Raw genomic sequence first — 15,141 nt, 5'->3', positions numbered from 1 at the left:
GTGTGTGTCTGTGCTGCCCGGTGTAAGCAAAGGAATGTCCCTTGCTGGGGCTGTAAATCATGTGAAATGAGCCCTGGAGAGTCATGGTTGATGGTAAATTAATGGGGCCTTGCATTTTCCTGTAATTAGTAGCATCAGGTGGCCTAATGGCTGATTGTCAGGTTGGAGGGCCCTTTTCTGAGTCGTAGAACCCCAGACTGGTTTGGGTTGGGAGGGACCTTAAAGCCCATCCTGTTCCAACCCCTGCCATGGGCAGGGACAGCTCCCACTGGACCAGGTTGCCCAGAGCCCCATCACTGCCTCGGGACCTCTGTGATTTGTCTGTTCCCTCCATGCCAAAATTTCCCAGCCATTTTAGGTGGAGCCTGGACAGCAGAGTGAGGAAGGGTCTGGTCCTTCTGTCACCTGAACTCCTTCCAGAAGCTCCTTGAAGCCCAGGTGAGGCACAGGTGAGGCTCTGAGCTTTGCCTTTCCCTCTGTCTGCAGTACCACAGCAGCCTGGCCTCCCTAAATGGCCTTGAGGTTCACCTGAGGGAGACTCTGCCCAAGGACTCTTCAGCCTCAGCCAGGACAAACTACAGCTTCACACACTATGACCGTGTCCAGAACGTTCTCACAGGTGAGCCTTCATCTTCTGGGCCTGCAGGAGGGAGCAATGAGGAGAATAGGGTTTATGGGAACCTTTTTTCACACCTCAGACACCATTTCTCAGCCAGATCTAAGGGCTCTGTTGTGGGAGCTTTGTCTGTTGGGATTGAGGGTGTCCCCAGCCTGTTCTGCAGCTCTCCAGGGTGTGTGGTGAGCTCCAGAGCCTTTTCCTGCTCAGTGAACAGGGGCACACTGCAGAGTGGCTTTTTAACACCCCCCTTTCCTATTTTGCAGCCAATTTGCCCCACAGCCCTGGGCCCCTGGACCGGCACTTCCTGAGGGCGGCCACACTCATCCACTCTGACTTCAGCCAGCTCCCCACGGCCTCAGAAGTGATCATCAGGTAAGGGCTGCTCACAACCCTCCTGTCCCAGAAGGGCACAACCCCTTTCCAAGGCTGGCTGGGTTTTGTTACCACACCCAAGGGCCAGTCACGTTGCTTTATTCCCTAAATTTCCTTTGATTGTGGGTTCCTGGGTGTTGAGAGGCTGCAGTGGCACCGGGAGGGTGGGCTGAGAGCACAGCTGAGTGATGCCATGGCTTGGATTAAGATGCAACACTCACACAGTTGCCAGTTCCTGGCACTGTAAGGTTCTAAGACACAGTTTTAAATTTAGCTGTTCCTAATAAATTTGTGTCTCGGCAGGGAGCCAGAGGCACCCAGAATTGGCAACCTAGATATTGTTTTCTTGCACGGCTTGTTGGGTTGGAGACACACTGTGATGTGCATGGCAAACTCAATTGTGATGCACCAAGCGGGATGGTCTTATCCCAGCCAGAGCCCTTCCCAAAACCCAGAGCTTTTCCTGACATCCAGAGCCCTTTCCCAGGCCATGGCTGAAGTGGACACCCCTTTCCTCAGCTGAGCTGGGAGTGCACAGATTCCACCCACCTGTGTTTGTTTGTCCAAAACATGATGAAATAAAGATGCTCCTGGGAATTACACAGTAACTCTAGCACCGCTTGCCAAGGGAATGTGAATCACACACTTCAGTGCTGGAGAATTCCTTGTTTAGCATGAGCTTTGCTGGCTCCTTCAATCCAATCCTAAACTGACTGGCTAAGCTGGCATGTTCTCTGTTACCCCGAAAAAAGCAACTCCATGTGTGAATCAGCCTGAGTAACAAGATGACTAAAACTGCTTTCTTTTATGGAGAGTTGTCACAGAAGGGTGTCAGCAAACATAGCAGTTGCTGCTTTCCTCCTTCAAGGAGGAATCCAGGGTCCTTGGCTTTGCTCCCTGCCAGCCCTCCTGCAGGGAATACTCTGGGAGGGGGGATTCTTAGCCTTAATTAATGTTTTTAAGTGGTGACTGAGTCTGACTCTTGTCTGAGGCTCATCACACCTGTGAGTGAACACGTGGTTCCTGCTGCAAGGTGCTGTGCTGGGATTTGGCTGTGGCCAGCAGCAGTGGGACAGGAGGAATGTCAGGCTTGAGGAGTGTTCTGGGCTCGTGGTGTCCTGCGCTAGGCTGGCAAGGGGAATCTTTGGAGTGTGGCCACACACAGAATCCCAGAATCATTAAGTTTGGAAAAGCCCTCCCAGACCATCATGTCCAACCTGTGACCAATCCCCACCTTGTCACCCAGTCCAGAGCACTGAGCTGGACTCAGTCACAGGCTGGATTTGATGGTCTTGGGGGTCTTTCCCAAACTAAATGATTTTGTGCTATCTCACTTTCCCTTTTAAGGATGCCAGGACCCTTTAGAAGTTGGGTCTGGTTCCCTGTGGCCTTCAGGGGTTTGGTGCCTGTTCAGCTCCATATTCCCATGCTGAGACACCTGAAGGTCCCTCCCAAAACTCGGGATCCCAGTGCCCAGCTGTGTATCTTGCCCAAAGCTGTCAGTCTGACCCCTGCCTTTCCCTGCCCTTCCAGGAACGCCTCCACAGCCGTGTATGCCTGCAGGAATCCTGTCCAGGAGACCTACTTCCAGCAGCTGGGAGCTCCCCTCCGCAACTCAGGCGTCCCCAACCCTCATGACAGTGCCTTCAGCCTGCCCAGCAAGGCCAAGCAGAAGCTGCTGAAGCATGGGGTGAACTTGCTGTGAGCTGCTGTGCTCGGTCAACGGCTCAGCCCTGTGAATGTTCATCTCCAGTAAGGAAAATCTCAGCTGTTTGTGCCCACAGAGGCAGGAGACCCTGCCCTGCCTCTCTGTGGTCTCCAGCCTGCCTGGCCCTGAGGAAGGGACACTCCTTGCCCTGTCCTGCAGCACGTTTTGGGCCAGTGCAGGTGTCACCGACAGCATTTACCAAAGACTGAGGACAGAATGCAGCATCTTGGGGCTCTTGGTTTACATGGACTTTACAGGGACTCTCTTGTTGATCTGCAGACTCCCCACGTGCCTTGATCTGAGGTAAAACCTCACCTTGCTCTGAGTTACACAGCCCCCAGGCACTGCTGGCTTTCAGAGATGTCAGTCAGCCACTGTCTGTGCCTGCACTTGCCCTGGTCAGACTTTGGCTTTATTTCTGTCCCTTAATCCATGGGAATGATCCTTCCATGACGTCGTGCCTTGCCTTGGTTAGCAGTGTCTGCTGCCTGTTGTCACACGGGAGCAGAACAAGAGCTGCAGAGCTCACAATGCCCCTATGGGTGCTCCCAGGAGGTTGTTATGCCACAGGTGACTCTGGAGGGATGTCCCCATCCCTCCACACTTCCCTGGTCAGTGATGGTCCAGCCCAGCCCTGCCCTCCTTGTGGATGTGCAGCCTCACAGGGGCTGGGTGATGGTGATGGTGGTGTGAGTGTCCCTCAGCCTGTGCTCCCTCCCTCCTGCTGCAGGACCTCACTTCACTGCTCTTACTGCTCCATTTGCCCACACTGTGCAGACCCCAAAGTTGCCTCTTAGCTGATGGGACCAAAGAGGTTTTGTAACCCCTCAGCAGCTGTCCCCTTTCTGCTCTGACAGTGTCCCCAGTCACTGGTGGCTGGGGGGGCCCGTGGTGGTGGCTGCTTACACTGAGGGATGGATAGCTGTGTTTGGAACCTGCTGCTGGTGCAGACACACCCCTCAGTGTGACTGTGGAAATACAGGAGTCTCCAAGGCTCATCCCAGCAGCCTGAGTCACGTTGTTTTCGTGTTTGTGGTTCTTGGTGTGATGGGCTGGGTCGTGGGAGCTGTTCCCTGTTTACCTCCTCCAAGGGTGGTTCCTGCAGTGCTGGGGTGGAACAGGCAGAGCCTGTTGGTTCAATCAGTCCTGCAGGGCAGCTGCTTGGAAGGTTCCTGGTGGATAGATGTGTGACTGGTGTTACCAAGAGATGGTGAGCAGAGACACGAACGTGGGGAGGTGCTGAATCAGAGCTGGGCATGGGAAGGTCACCACTGCCACAGCTTCTGCTGCTCCCACTCCAGCACAGACAGCTCCCAAGGTTGCTCTGTCATCCCAGGGCTGCTCCTCAGACATTGCTGGGAATTTCAGAGGACTCCAGAGGACAACTCAGCTGCTTTCTCAGGGGTGGCTGGGCTCAGATGCCACCTGGCTGGCAGCCCTGGCAGCTGAGAAGGTGTTTCAGCAGGAGCAGAGTCATATGGCACTGCTCCCATCCTGGGCATGGAAGGACTGTCAGGAGCCTGTTGGCAGTGTAGGAGTGAAAACTCCCTGGGAAGCCTGAGCTGGAGCCACCCTGGTGACCTCCTGTTTCAGTTCCACCCCTATGGAAGATGGCACAAGGTAAGGTGCTGCTTCCCTGGTGACTTCCCTGCATGCTTCCACTGCTCTGGTTCTGGAGGGAGCACAGGGAACATCACAAGGAAGAATATCAGGGAGGTTTTGCAGGGTGAGAGAAGGCAGGAGGGATGGGGGTTGTGTGCTCCTGGGATCCCTGCTCAGCTGAGCCAAGTGACTCCTCTGGGAGATGCTGCTCTGCCTGTCCCTTCTGTGCCCTCAGCAGATTTGGATTCCCTCTGCAATTCCAAGGAGAGGAAGCCTTGGAGCACCAGGAGCAGCTCCAGCCTGCTCTGCTCCTCGGGGAGATCCGCTTAGATCCTGCCTGGGTGCTTGGGAAGCGGTTGTGTGCTCTAGCAGGAAACACAGAGAAGTGGAAGGAGAAGCCTGAGAGGGACAGGAGGGAGATTTGGCACAGCAGCAAAGCACCAAGCGGATGGATGCTCCTGCCTGCTGCCGTCAGGGCTCCTGCTCTGCAATCTGCTGAGCCGTCTGCCAGCCAGGAACAGCTGGGCTGGCTCTGCTCCTTCAGCTGCTCAGGCTGAATCTGAGCCCACCCAGCCCCTGCCTGCCCACCCAGCCTGTGCTGGTCAGGAGGGAACAGCGCACAGAGAGCTCCTGGCCTGCAGGGTGATGGCTGTGCTGGAGAGAATGCTTAAAAATGGGACGTTTTTAATCTGCTCCATCAGCTGGGCCTGTCTGAGTGCTGCCAGGGGGGGCTCATGGGGAGCAATTCCTGCCCTGCCAAGCTGGCTTTGTGCTTAAGGGGGTGAGGCATTGGTTTGCAGGCAGTTGGGTGGGACTTGAGCAGCACCCTCTGCTCTGGAGCTGCTCCTGGGAAGCTGCTGCCTTTGATGAATCAGTGCAGGCAGCTGGAAGGAATTCCTGAAATGGTTTGTGGATGCTCTGGCAAGGCTGATGGCTTCTGTGTGGAGCTTTGGGCCTGCAGCTGCTCCTGGGGATGGCTGGCAACAGGTCTCTGCTGCTCTGGGCCAGGCAGCAGGGCTGGAACCCACAGCTGTCCCCCACCAGCAGGCTGTGGGAGATGCTCCCTGTGCTCCTTGGCAGCCTGGGCTCCACTGACATCACAGTCTGAGGCTTGAGTTGGAAAGGACCTCAAATATCCATTTCCAACTCCCTGCCATGGGCAAGGATTCACCCACTGGACCAGGCTGCTCAGGGCCCCATCCAACCTGGCCAAATCCAGGCCTGGGGGGCTGTGACTGGTCAGGACAGAATTTCCATGGGCTGGGTATTTTTGAGCCCTAGCTTTGCTCACTGTATCCCTGGCAAACAGGCCTGTGCCCCCTCCCAGCCTGCAGCTCCTGCTCTTTCCAGGCCATTCTCCCCACCAGCAGCCAGACAAGCAGGACCCAAACCCTCGGTGTTTGCTTGACCCTGGACTCGTTAGAGCAGCAGGCAAAGCCCATTCTGTTTTCAGCACAACTGTTTATTGATAATCTTTGCTTATCCACTGTATGAATGTTACCAACCTTTGGACAGAGCCAGCCTGCTTCCCCAGGGCCTGTGTCCAGGTAGCCAATGCGTGTAGAAATCATGCACTTCAGGTAGTCTGTAACAAGACGGGTGTAAAAAATATCTCAGATGTATTTGAAATCTCTGCCTCCTCTTGCAATCGACTCACTGAAAAGTCTGTAAAGAACTTGTTGGGGGACAGGGCTGGTCCCTCCCGGGCAGGGCACAGAGGCAAAGAGTCCCCAGCCAGAGCTGTGAGCATCCACCACACACTGTGCTTTGGGGGGGTGTTATAAACCAGCCCCCAGACCCCAAAATAGACGAGGGGACTTCAGGAAAAGCGTGGTGGTCCCTGGGTGGGCAGGACCTCATTGTTCAGGCTGCAGAATTAACCCCCCTTGGGAACCTGTCCTGTGGTGTCAGGTCCATGGGAGCTGCCGCTGCGTGTGCCTGCCCTGGCTTGAGGAAAGGAGAAGATGGAGCAGCAGAAGGAATGGTGACCTCCTTTCTTCCTACAGACAGACAAAACCCCCATTCTCTGTTTCCAAACAGCATCCCTGCCCCTGCAGGGCCTCCCAGCTGGGAACTGGGAAAACTGAGGGTTGCAAATAGAGCAAGGAAGGGATTTGGGCAATTGCAAACACCCTTGGTCAGACTGAAGAGCATGACTGTGTGTGCTGTTCCCTCAGCAGGGTGGAGGTCGGGGCTCCTGCCTTGCTGGGCTGGCGATGGACTCTGCTCCCTGCCTGGGTGACAAAAGGGATTTCTGAGGGCAGGAGGGCTGGGGAGCTCCAGCTGGCACATGGAGGAGGAAGCAGGAGCCCTAGGAGGGTTCTCTGTGAGCAGAGCTGTGCCCTGCCCAGCCCATCAGACCCAACCTGAGGGGAGCACAGCACCCATGGCAGCTCCCAGTGTCCATCAGTCCATCCATCCCGGGCAGGGCAGGCTGGTTGGCTTGCATGGTGTGTGTGTGTGTGTGTTGTTCCTTTGATGACCACGAGAAAAATTTTTACATTACATTCAAACGAGCACCCTTGGGTTTGTTACTCTACTTCTGAACACCGCAAAACACAGTTAGCAACAGAACGCGACGGAGCAGGGGGGGCAGCGAGCCCCGGCGGGGCCGAGGCGCCGGCGCTTGCAAAAGAATCCCTGAAGCCAACGATGGAGGAAGAGGATGGGCGCGGATACACGTCACAGTTTCCATTTACAACACCCCCGGGAGGGAGCACCGAGGCCGTGTGCCGGGAGAGGGCCCCGGCCGAGCTGCCCTGAAGCCACCAGGCCGGGCAGCGCCGTCATCGTCCCGGCGCGAAGATGAAATCGAGGGCTTGGCGCTCGGCCGCCGCCACGTTGGGGTGCCACAGGTCCACCATGAACACCACGCGGGGACCTTCCTCCGGGGCACCTGAGGGGGTGGAAACACACAGTGAGGGCAGGGAGGCACCCACCTCCCCAGTGCAACCCCAGTAAACCTTCCTCCGGGGCAGGTTGATGTCATGGCTTGCCTCAGTTTCCCCAGTGTGACCGTGTTCACAGGGGTCTTAGGATGAGGGAAGAGACGAGGATCTGACTCCATGTTTCAGAAGGCTTGATTTATTATTTTATGATATATATTATATTAAAACTATACTAAAAGAATAGAAGAAAGGATTTCACCAGAAGGCTGGCTAAGAATAGAAAAAGAAAGAATGATAACAAAGGCTTGTGGCTCAGACTCTCTGTCCGAGCAAGCTGGGCTGTGATTGGCCATTAATTAGAAACAACCAACATGGGCCAATCAAAGATCTACCTGTTGTATTCTACAGCAGCAGATAACCATTGTTTACATTTTGTTCCTGAGGCCTCTCAGCTTCTCAGGGCGAAAAATCCTAAGGAAAAGATTTTTCATAGAAGAGGTCTGTGACACCCCAGTCCTTCCCCAGGTGTGCCAATCACCTCTCCCTTCCCCACCCTGACCCCTGCTGAGTGCTGTCTGTCAGTCCTGGCATTCCAGAAGGGTATCGAGTGATTGGCAGAGCTCAAAAGATGCCTTCCATCCCTGGGGACATTGGGCCATCCAGGTGTCATTTATCCCTTAGGACTTCCCTCCCCTACTTGGTTGGTAGCCCTCTGTGCCCCTTCCCTGCCCCTCTCCCCGGGGTTAAAAGGAACAGCAACCACGGGGTTGGGGAGTTCTGTTGGAGCTGGTGCTGGATTCAGAGGCCTGTGGGCCAGGAATAAAGCTCTGGATCAAAACCTCCATCAGAACCCGACTCCTTTCCTTCATCCTCATCTTAAAGCTCCTCCATCAGAGGTAAACCTGAGCTCCTGCATGCCTGGGACATGTCCCAAGCGCCCAGCTGCAGCATCCAGATACCCAAAGGTGTCTCTGAGGTGAAAACACCACAGTTGCTGCCTTTTGGTCAAGCAGCAAGGGCCAGATGAGCCAGGCACGTCCCGTCCAGCTATATTGGTATTATTCCAATATGGGGGGATGGAAACACACAGTGAGGGCAGGGAGGCACCTCCCCAGCACAACCCCAGTAAACAGCTGCTTACTGGGAACTCAGGGACACGGGCCATGCTCCTCCCTGCCAGGCCTGCTTTGGGATTTGAGGATTCCTGAGGCAAGGCCTCCTTGCAGCTCCGTCCTGGATATGTGCAGGGAGCGGCTGCTGCGCCACTCCGGCCTTCCCGGCCCTGCACGGAGCTGTGCTTCCCAATCTCACAGCAGGTTTGATGTGGAAGCAACAGCTTTTGTTCTCCCACTCTCTCCACACGCTCCCCTGTGTAGAACAGCTCTGCCTGATGCTTTCATGCCACGGGCGACTAATGCCGGGTAATCCGGGAGAGCTGGAGCGGAACAGGCCCCGTCAGGAGGGAGGAGGAACCATCCAGCAATCCAGTGAGGCTGCTCCCCTGCTGGCCTGCCTTGCCGAGCTGCAGCAGGGCTGCAGACAGAGCAAGGAAGGGATTTGGGCATTGCTAACACCCTTGGTCAGACTGAAGAGCACGACTGTGTGTGCTGTTCCCTCAGCAGGGTGGAGGTCGGGGCTCCTGCCTTGCTGGGCTGGCAATGGACTCTGCTCCCTGCCTGGGTGACAAAAGGGGTTTTTGAGGGCAGGAGGAGCAGGAGGCCGTGGCACCAACAGCCAGAGCTGCCCTGCAGAGCTCGGTGGTGAAGGAAGCTGAGCAGCCATGACGGGAGCGGGTCAGCAGGCCCTGTGCTGGGCCCACAAGCAAGTCGGGATGGGAGTGAGCCATGGGCTGGCTGAGGGGCTCCAGGGCTGTGCTAGGAAAGGGTGCCAGGATGTCCCAGCACCCTGAGGCAGAGGGAGTGAGTTCATGGGGAGCCCTGCCATGCCAGGGACAGGGCTGCTCCCACCCAGGGCAGGCCAGAGCCCTGAGCCCCTCAGGACACAGGGACCCAGCCATGCTGGGGCAGCAGAAGGGACTGGGCATGGCTGCCACCCTGATTCATCCCCAGTCCCCAACACCAGAGGGGACACCACAAGGCCCCACACCCTGAACTCACCTTCGTGGAACGCCGTGTGCAGGAAGGAGTCATCAAAAAGCAGGCACCGGCCCTCAGCCCAGCACTGGGGCTCGCCCCCCACCACCAGTTCACAGTTGCTGGGTGTCTTGAGACCTTCAGGCACAAAGAGAGAGGACAGGGAGGGTCAGATCGTGCTGAGTTCCCTGTGGTGGGGCAGCAGGGAGCAAAGTGAGCTCTGTGTGAGCCCCACGCTGCTGCTGAGGGGCTGCTCCCCTGCAGGGAGTGACCTGAACCCCAAGCCTGGAGCAGCTCAGCCCCTGCCCCATTCCCTGTCTGCTCCCTCCTGCCTTTTCACTGTCCCCAGCAAGCTCAGCACTGCAAGCAGTACTTTCATATCTGGAACAGCTTCCCAGTCCCCAGAGCCCATGGCCCTGAGGTGTGCACAGGGAGCCAGGCTCCTGGGATATTTTCCAACTTCAGGACCAAAGGTAGATCCTGCCTGCTCCTTCCTCCAGCCCTGCAGCGATGACCCTGCCCCAGGCAAGGCTGGGGGAGCAGTGCTGGGGCTGGAAAATGGGGCTCAGTTGTGGCTCTGCCACAAGCTCCCCAGGGACCTGCCCCATCCCTCAGTCTCCACCCAAGGTGCTGCTTCAGGGTGACCCATAGGGCTGCAAGGACAGAAATCTAGGGAAATCACAAAATGCTCATAGTGAAGCAGCTCTGTGAGGGCCACATGAAGGACAATCATAGAAATAAAATGGGTCTTTTCCTAAAATACCAGCACAAACCAAGGCAGTTTGACAGGGGTTGATCCCACCACCTCCCGCACCAGGACTGTCACCCCTGCAGTGCTGGGGACAGTGGAGCTGCTGCAGAGCCATCCTGCCCCGAAGATGTGGCCGTGGTGGAGAAAGGGGTCAGGGCTCACGTGGCTCCCGAATGGTAACGATGCAGCAAACGAGCAGGACGGATCCAAGAGCGATGCCAAACCCAGCAGGGGCTCCCAGCTGCCCGGCAAAGCTGGGACTACAAAGCTGCTGTTTCAAAGGCTGCAAAACCCAAAGCCATTTCCCTGCACAACAGCCTCAGCTGGAGATGCTGGAACAGGGAAGCTGAGCTGCTGGGGGATGGAGGGAGGGAGCAGCCTGCAGCCCTTCATTCCCACCCTCGGGATGCTGCCCTGGCCCATGGAAGCTGCCTGTGCCTGGAGTAAATCCTCAGGAGTGATTTGCCCCACTGATGGCTGTGCTGGCCTTGCAGATCCAGCTGCCTGAAAGGGCAGGTTGTGTCTGAAACACATCCATGCCCTGGGCACAGTGAGAGCTGTGTTCCCAGCACCAAGGTGGAGGTGCCAGTGTGCCCCCAGCCCAGTGCAGAGTCCAAGCAGAAGGACAAGCAAATGATCCATGTCATTTCTCTGCCCAGGGCGTGTGTGCTCCAGGTGTGCTCACCTGAGCCCACTGGCTCCTCCCAGGAACCTCTCCCAGCCCCTCACAAGGGGAGAACATTCCCCAGTGCCCCAGAGAGAGGAGTGAGTGACAAGCTTCCTCCTGGCACCAGCAGGGGCAGCTCCTGGGATCAGCTCTGAAAACAATTCCCAACAAATGGCCAGCAGTGCCTGGGTGTGTTTACCCGAGCTGTTGGCTGAACAGGCGCGGTTGGTGTTTGCCAGCCGGGCCCGTGCGGTGCCTCCCCCGGCACGGCCGGTGCTGTGCCAGCCCAGCCATCTGTGCCATGTGGGCTCTCCCCGTGCCTGCAGGGAGCACTGTGCCACCAGCCCAGCGCCTGACCCACCACAGGGGACACCCCAGGACCTCCCCCGGCCCTCACTTGCAGCTTTGCAAACCCCAGAGCAGCATCTCTGCTCCAATCTACCCAGGTCCCGTGCAGAGCACACGAGATTCCAGGAAAGGGGAGCTGCCAGGGGGACTGTGGCACAACACAGTCCTGGAGCAGCGCCCCGGGCTGCCCCACATCCCGGGATGGGAGGGGGACCTGCCTGAGAGGGGGATGTTCAGAGACCCCTATGTAAAATCAGCCCTGGATCACACACCAGCAAGAGTCCACAGTCCTGGGTCAGCAGGAGGAGGAGGTGAAACCCTCCTGCTGCTGATCTGGAGATGCTGGGGATGTCAGATACCCAGGGACTGAGTACCACCAAAGCCCCCAAAACCTTCCTCAGGCCAAAGGTGTCTGAGCCCCAAGAGCACAGAGTGCCAGAGACTTTTTTGGGGCTCCTGTACTCTGCCACCCTCCGCACCCTCCCGACACGTGACCCACAGCGCCGGACACTCACCGAGGTGGCAGCGGATGCGGATGTTGGTGGGCCCGTAGTGCTCAGCGATGACGGTGCCCGGGCTCAGCACCGAGATGCAGGCGTTCCCAAAGACATTGTTGCCAATGCAGGTACGGAGGCTCCCGAGCAAGCGGTACGTCCGTGGGCATCTCCGGCAGTTCCTGGGCACGCACATGCCCTGGTTCACCAGGTAGAAGGTGAACCACTCCCCGCTGGGCGTGCTGTTCATTTTCCATCCTTGCGGGAGGCTGCAGTTTGAGAACGCCTTGTACAGCGTCTCAAACTCGCACAGGATGGTCTGGAAGTTGCGCTCCAGCAACTCCACGTCGTGCTTTTGAGCGTCCCGGGAGAAGTAGGGCGTGGTGGGCAAGTCGGGCAGGAAGAAGACTTCTGGCTTCTGGATGGAGGGCCGGCTGTTGAGGTAGCGGCCCTGCTCGCGGATGCCCTTGTGGATCCTGCCCATGCCGGACCAGGAGTAGCGCTTGGCGTACTCCTGCAGGTTGTGGTAGAGTTTCTGGTTGAGGCCGTCGTGGTGCGAGCAGCGCACGCACTCGGGCGACTGGCAGTACACGAAGCCGTTCTGCACCCCGTTGGCCTCGGCGCTCTGCATCAGCGCGTTCACCGTGGCGTAGGCGCGGGGCTGCTCCCTCCCCACGTGGTAGCAGTACCACACGAAGAGGACCAGCAGGCAGGCGACGGCCACCAGGGCCGTGGCGTCGCAGTCGCGGAAAGACTGGATGCCCGTGGCAATGAAATCCCGGAGTCCGTCCAGGGACAAGCTCCAGTCCGTCAGCCACTCCAAAGACATGGTGGCGGTGCTGGGAGCGCGCAGCGGGGCCCGGCGGTCACTGCTCGTGGGGCTCAGGGGCACCCACACCATGCAGCCGGGCCGGGGCGCGGCGGGAAGGGGCTGCCATGGGCGAGCGGAGCGGCGGCTCTGCCCTGCTCTGCCCTGAGCTCTGCATTGGCAGCGGTGCCCGGCAGCACCCCTGGGTCAGCAGCCACGTGGCTGGAGGGTCCCCGCTGGTGTTCCTGGGCTCATCATGCTGAAAGGCAGTGCTGGAGGGAGGTTCTGGGGAGAGAAACCCAGAGGTGTTAGGGAGAGGGCTGTCCTGTGGGGTCCCTGCTGGGGTCAGTGCACAGGAAACAGCTGGAGCTGTGAGCTGGGACTGGCTCCTCAGGGAGGGGATGGTGGATAAGGAGCCCAAGGATGCTGAGTAAACCCCCCAGTGCTCTCAATAGCATCTTCCACAAATACCCAAATAAAAGGCCCAGACCCAGACTCCATCTCCCACTGCCCCAGTGACCATGTCCCCTCCTGCTCGTCCTCCAGTTTCTCTCCTAAGCTGCTGCCTTATCATGTCTGAAATCTGGCTGCTAAGTGAATATACACTGAGAGTACACACTTCACTGCCCTATCTGGCAGCACATCAGCTTATCCCCTCCATCTGATGGCTCTGAAGTGACTCTCCCTCCACAGACTGAGCTGTGGGAGAGCCCAGAGCTCAGCCAGCACATGGCCACAGGGCCAGCACATGGCAACAGGAGCAGGTCAGGGTGGTGGCAGCAGGGGCAGCTCAGGTTGGCTTGTTTGATTTCACCAGCTCACTGGTAAGAGCACTGACTCTAAGTAGCAGGATGGGTTTATGAGCCAGGAAAGCCATCCAAACCCTCCACAGCCCTTCCTGCCAAGGTCCTGCAGCCTCTCAACGTGCATTTCCTTATCAGTGGCAATGGAGACAGGCTGCAGATGGGATCTGACCCTACAGCAGGGACGTGCTGCAGGGCTGGAGACCTGGGATTCAGGCAGTGTTACACCCCAGGGAGGAACATCCACACGCCCGGCCTCCCTCCACCCTACTTCCTTGTAGCATGCTGCCTGCGTGCCCCATCCCGGGATCTGCAGTCCACGTGGCATGGCACAGCCTCCCGGGAATCTCAAGATAACTTTCCTCCATCTCCACAGCTGGCATCCCTCCAGACACTCCCGCTTCTCCCACCCAGGCCTCCATTCCCAGGCTGCAACCACAGAGTCAGAGCCAGGGATGTCCCCTGAGGCCAGCACAACGCCCGTGCTACCTGCAGGACTGGAGCGTGTCAGGGAAGGAGCAGAGCCCTGGGTGATGTGTATTGAGGGTGGCTCCTGCCCTACAAAGGGAACTGCTCAGGCACAGCAGCCACACTCAGTCGGAGCTGGTGGTAGCACAAAGGGGAACAGAGCTGGGCAGTTCGACAGCCCCGGGGTCCCCAGGTCAGAGTCACACCCTGCAAGAGTGGCACAGCACAAACACGGCCCCAGTGCTGCCCCAGAGATGCAGGCAACACCTCAGATCAGGGGGAACCATCAGAGCAGCAAGAAATCCAAGCCCCCGTGCCCACACACTGCCTGCCTGACCCCAGAGAGCCCAAGAGCCTCGGGCTGCAGAGCCCTGGGGTTCTCTGGGCACAGTCTCCGTGGGACCAGCCCAGAAGCTGCCTCCTGTTCCAGCACAGCCACCCCACTGCAAACCTGACCAAACCCAGCCCCAGAGGGGCTGTGCCAGTGCTGGGGCAGGGCCCCAAACATCAGCACTGCTCCCAACACACACCCTGAGGCTGGGGCTGCACGGGGCACCCAGTGGGTGCTGTCACCTCCTAGCCACAGCCCTGCACCCACACGGGTCACATCCAGCACCCCCAGCCTGAGAGGACAGAAAAGGCTCCTCAGCTAATGATGATGGCAGAGCCATTCCAGGGAGAGGAGATCAATTCCACGTTGCACCGAAGTTGTGCAGGACGTGGAGGCGAGCACCGTGCCAGCAGCAGCCGTGTTACATAAGGAAGGCAGAGGCTTCGATGCAGCACAAAGTTGCATCTCGGTGACTCCGTGCTGGCCACGGCATCTCCTGGAGGCAGCGGGTTCGGCTCAGCCCAGCCAGGGTCCCCGGGCCGCGGGCCTGCAGTGACGGGGACGCGTGGCGGGGATGTCCTCGGCTCGGCACGGCTGGTGTCGCCTCTGGGAGCAGCATGAGGAGCAGGAGCCTTGGGATGAGGCGGGATGCCCGCTGCCACTCCGGAACGGGAGCCGCGGGTGCTCCCTTCATCCTCTCCTGAGCACGCCACCCCGCCGGTGCCACCAGAGTAAGTGTCACCCAGTGTGACAGTGTCACCCGGCGTGGCGGCGTCAGCGTTAGTCACCGCTGTGGCCGCATCACCCGGCGTGGCAATGGCACGGCCGTGCCGCTGTCCCATCAGCCGGCGGCACCTGCCGCCGCGCTGCCACCCGGCCCGCCCGACGCCGAGCCCCTGCCCCGGCCGGGGATGGGGAGGTTCGGTCCGCGCCCCCGCCTCGGGCCCCGCTGCCGCCCCGCGCCCCCGCGCCCCCCCCGCGATGCGCTGCGGAGCGCTGCGGTACCGACCTGCCGCCCGCGCCGGGCCGTGCGGGGCCGCGCGGGGCCGCGCTCCCTCCGCGCCGCTCCGCCGCCGCCGCGGACCACAACTCCCAGCAGCCCGGGCAGGAGGGGCCGCGCCGCCCCCGCCGGGACCGCGCCGGGCGGCAGCTGCGGCCCCGGCCCCGCACAGCCCGCCCGCCCCCGCGC

The 15,141-nt window shown here is 58.9% G+C and overlaps 2 protein-coding genes across 2 annotated transcripts in view; one reads left to right on the top strand and one right to left on the bottom strand.

The window, feature by feature from the left end:
* Positions 1-5,749, top strand: part of HPS4 (HPS4 biogenesis of lysosomal organelles complex 3 subunit 2) — a 17,219-nt gene extending 11,470 nt beyond the window's left edge. The window contains exons 11-13 of the mRNA XM_054645599.2: positions 487-619; positions 883-991; positions 2,525-5,749. Of these exons, the coding sequence (XP_054501574.2) occupies positions 487-619; positions 883-991; positions 2,525-2,696 (414 nt within the window). The 3' untranslated portion in view covers positions 2,697-5,749. The remainder of the gene's footprint in view (positions 1-486; positions 620-882; positions 992-2,524) is intronic.
* On the bottom strand, positions 5,743-15,141 carry ASPHD2 (aspartate beta-hydroxylase domain containing 2). Its single transcript, XM_054645894.2, has 4 exons — positions 14,962-15,141; positions 11,564-12,635; positions 9,307-9,420; positions 5,743-7,197 (listed from the first exon to the last, which is right to left on the bottom strand). Exons 2-4 carry the CDS (start codon positions 12,441-12,443, stop codon positions 7,088-7,090), a joined length of 1,104 nt encoding a protein of 367 aa, XP_054501869.2. The 5' UTR covers positions 12,444-12,635; positions 14,962-15,141; the 3' UTR covers positions 5,743-7,087.

The sequence above is a fragment of the Agelaius phoeniceus genome, chromosome 18, assembly GCF_051311805.1.
Source record: "Agelaius phoeniceus isolate bAgePho1 chromosome 18, bAgePho1.hap1, whole genome shotgun sequence".
Classification (NCBI taxonomy): Eukaryota; Metazoa; Chordata; class Aves; order Passeriformes; family Icteridae; genus Agelaius; species Agelaius phoeniceus.
Note: the sequence above shows the minus strand (reverse complement) of the source record. Positions and strands in the feature narration are given on the sequence as shown.

Excerpts from the sequence above, each read along its gene's own strand:
- ASPHD2 (XM_054645894.2), bottom strand. The coding sequence starts at position 12,443 with ATGGTGTGGGTGCCCCTGAGCCCCACGAGCAGTGACCGCCGGGCCCCG. Across the intron at positions 9,421-11,563 it reads CCGCATCCGCTGCCACCTCG|GTCTCAAGACACCCAGCAAC; the intron begins GTGAGTGTCCGG and ends TTGTGCCTGAAG. Across the intron at positions 7,198-9,306 it reads GCACACGGCGTTCCACGAAG|GTGCCCCGGAGGAAGGTCCC; the intron begins GTGAGTTCAGGG and ends CCACCCCCTCAG.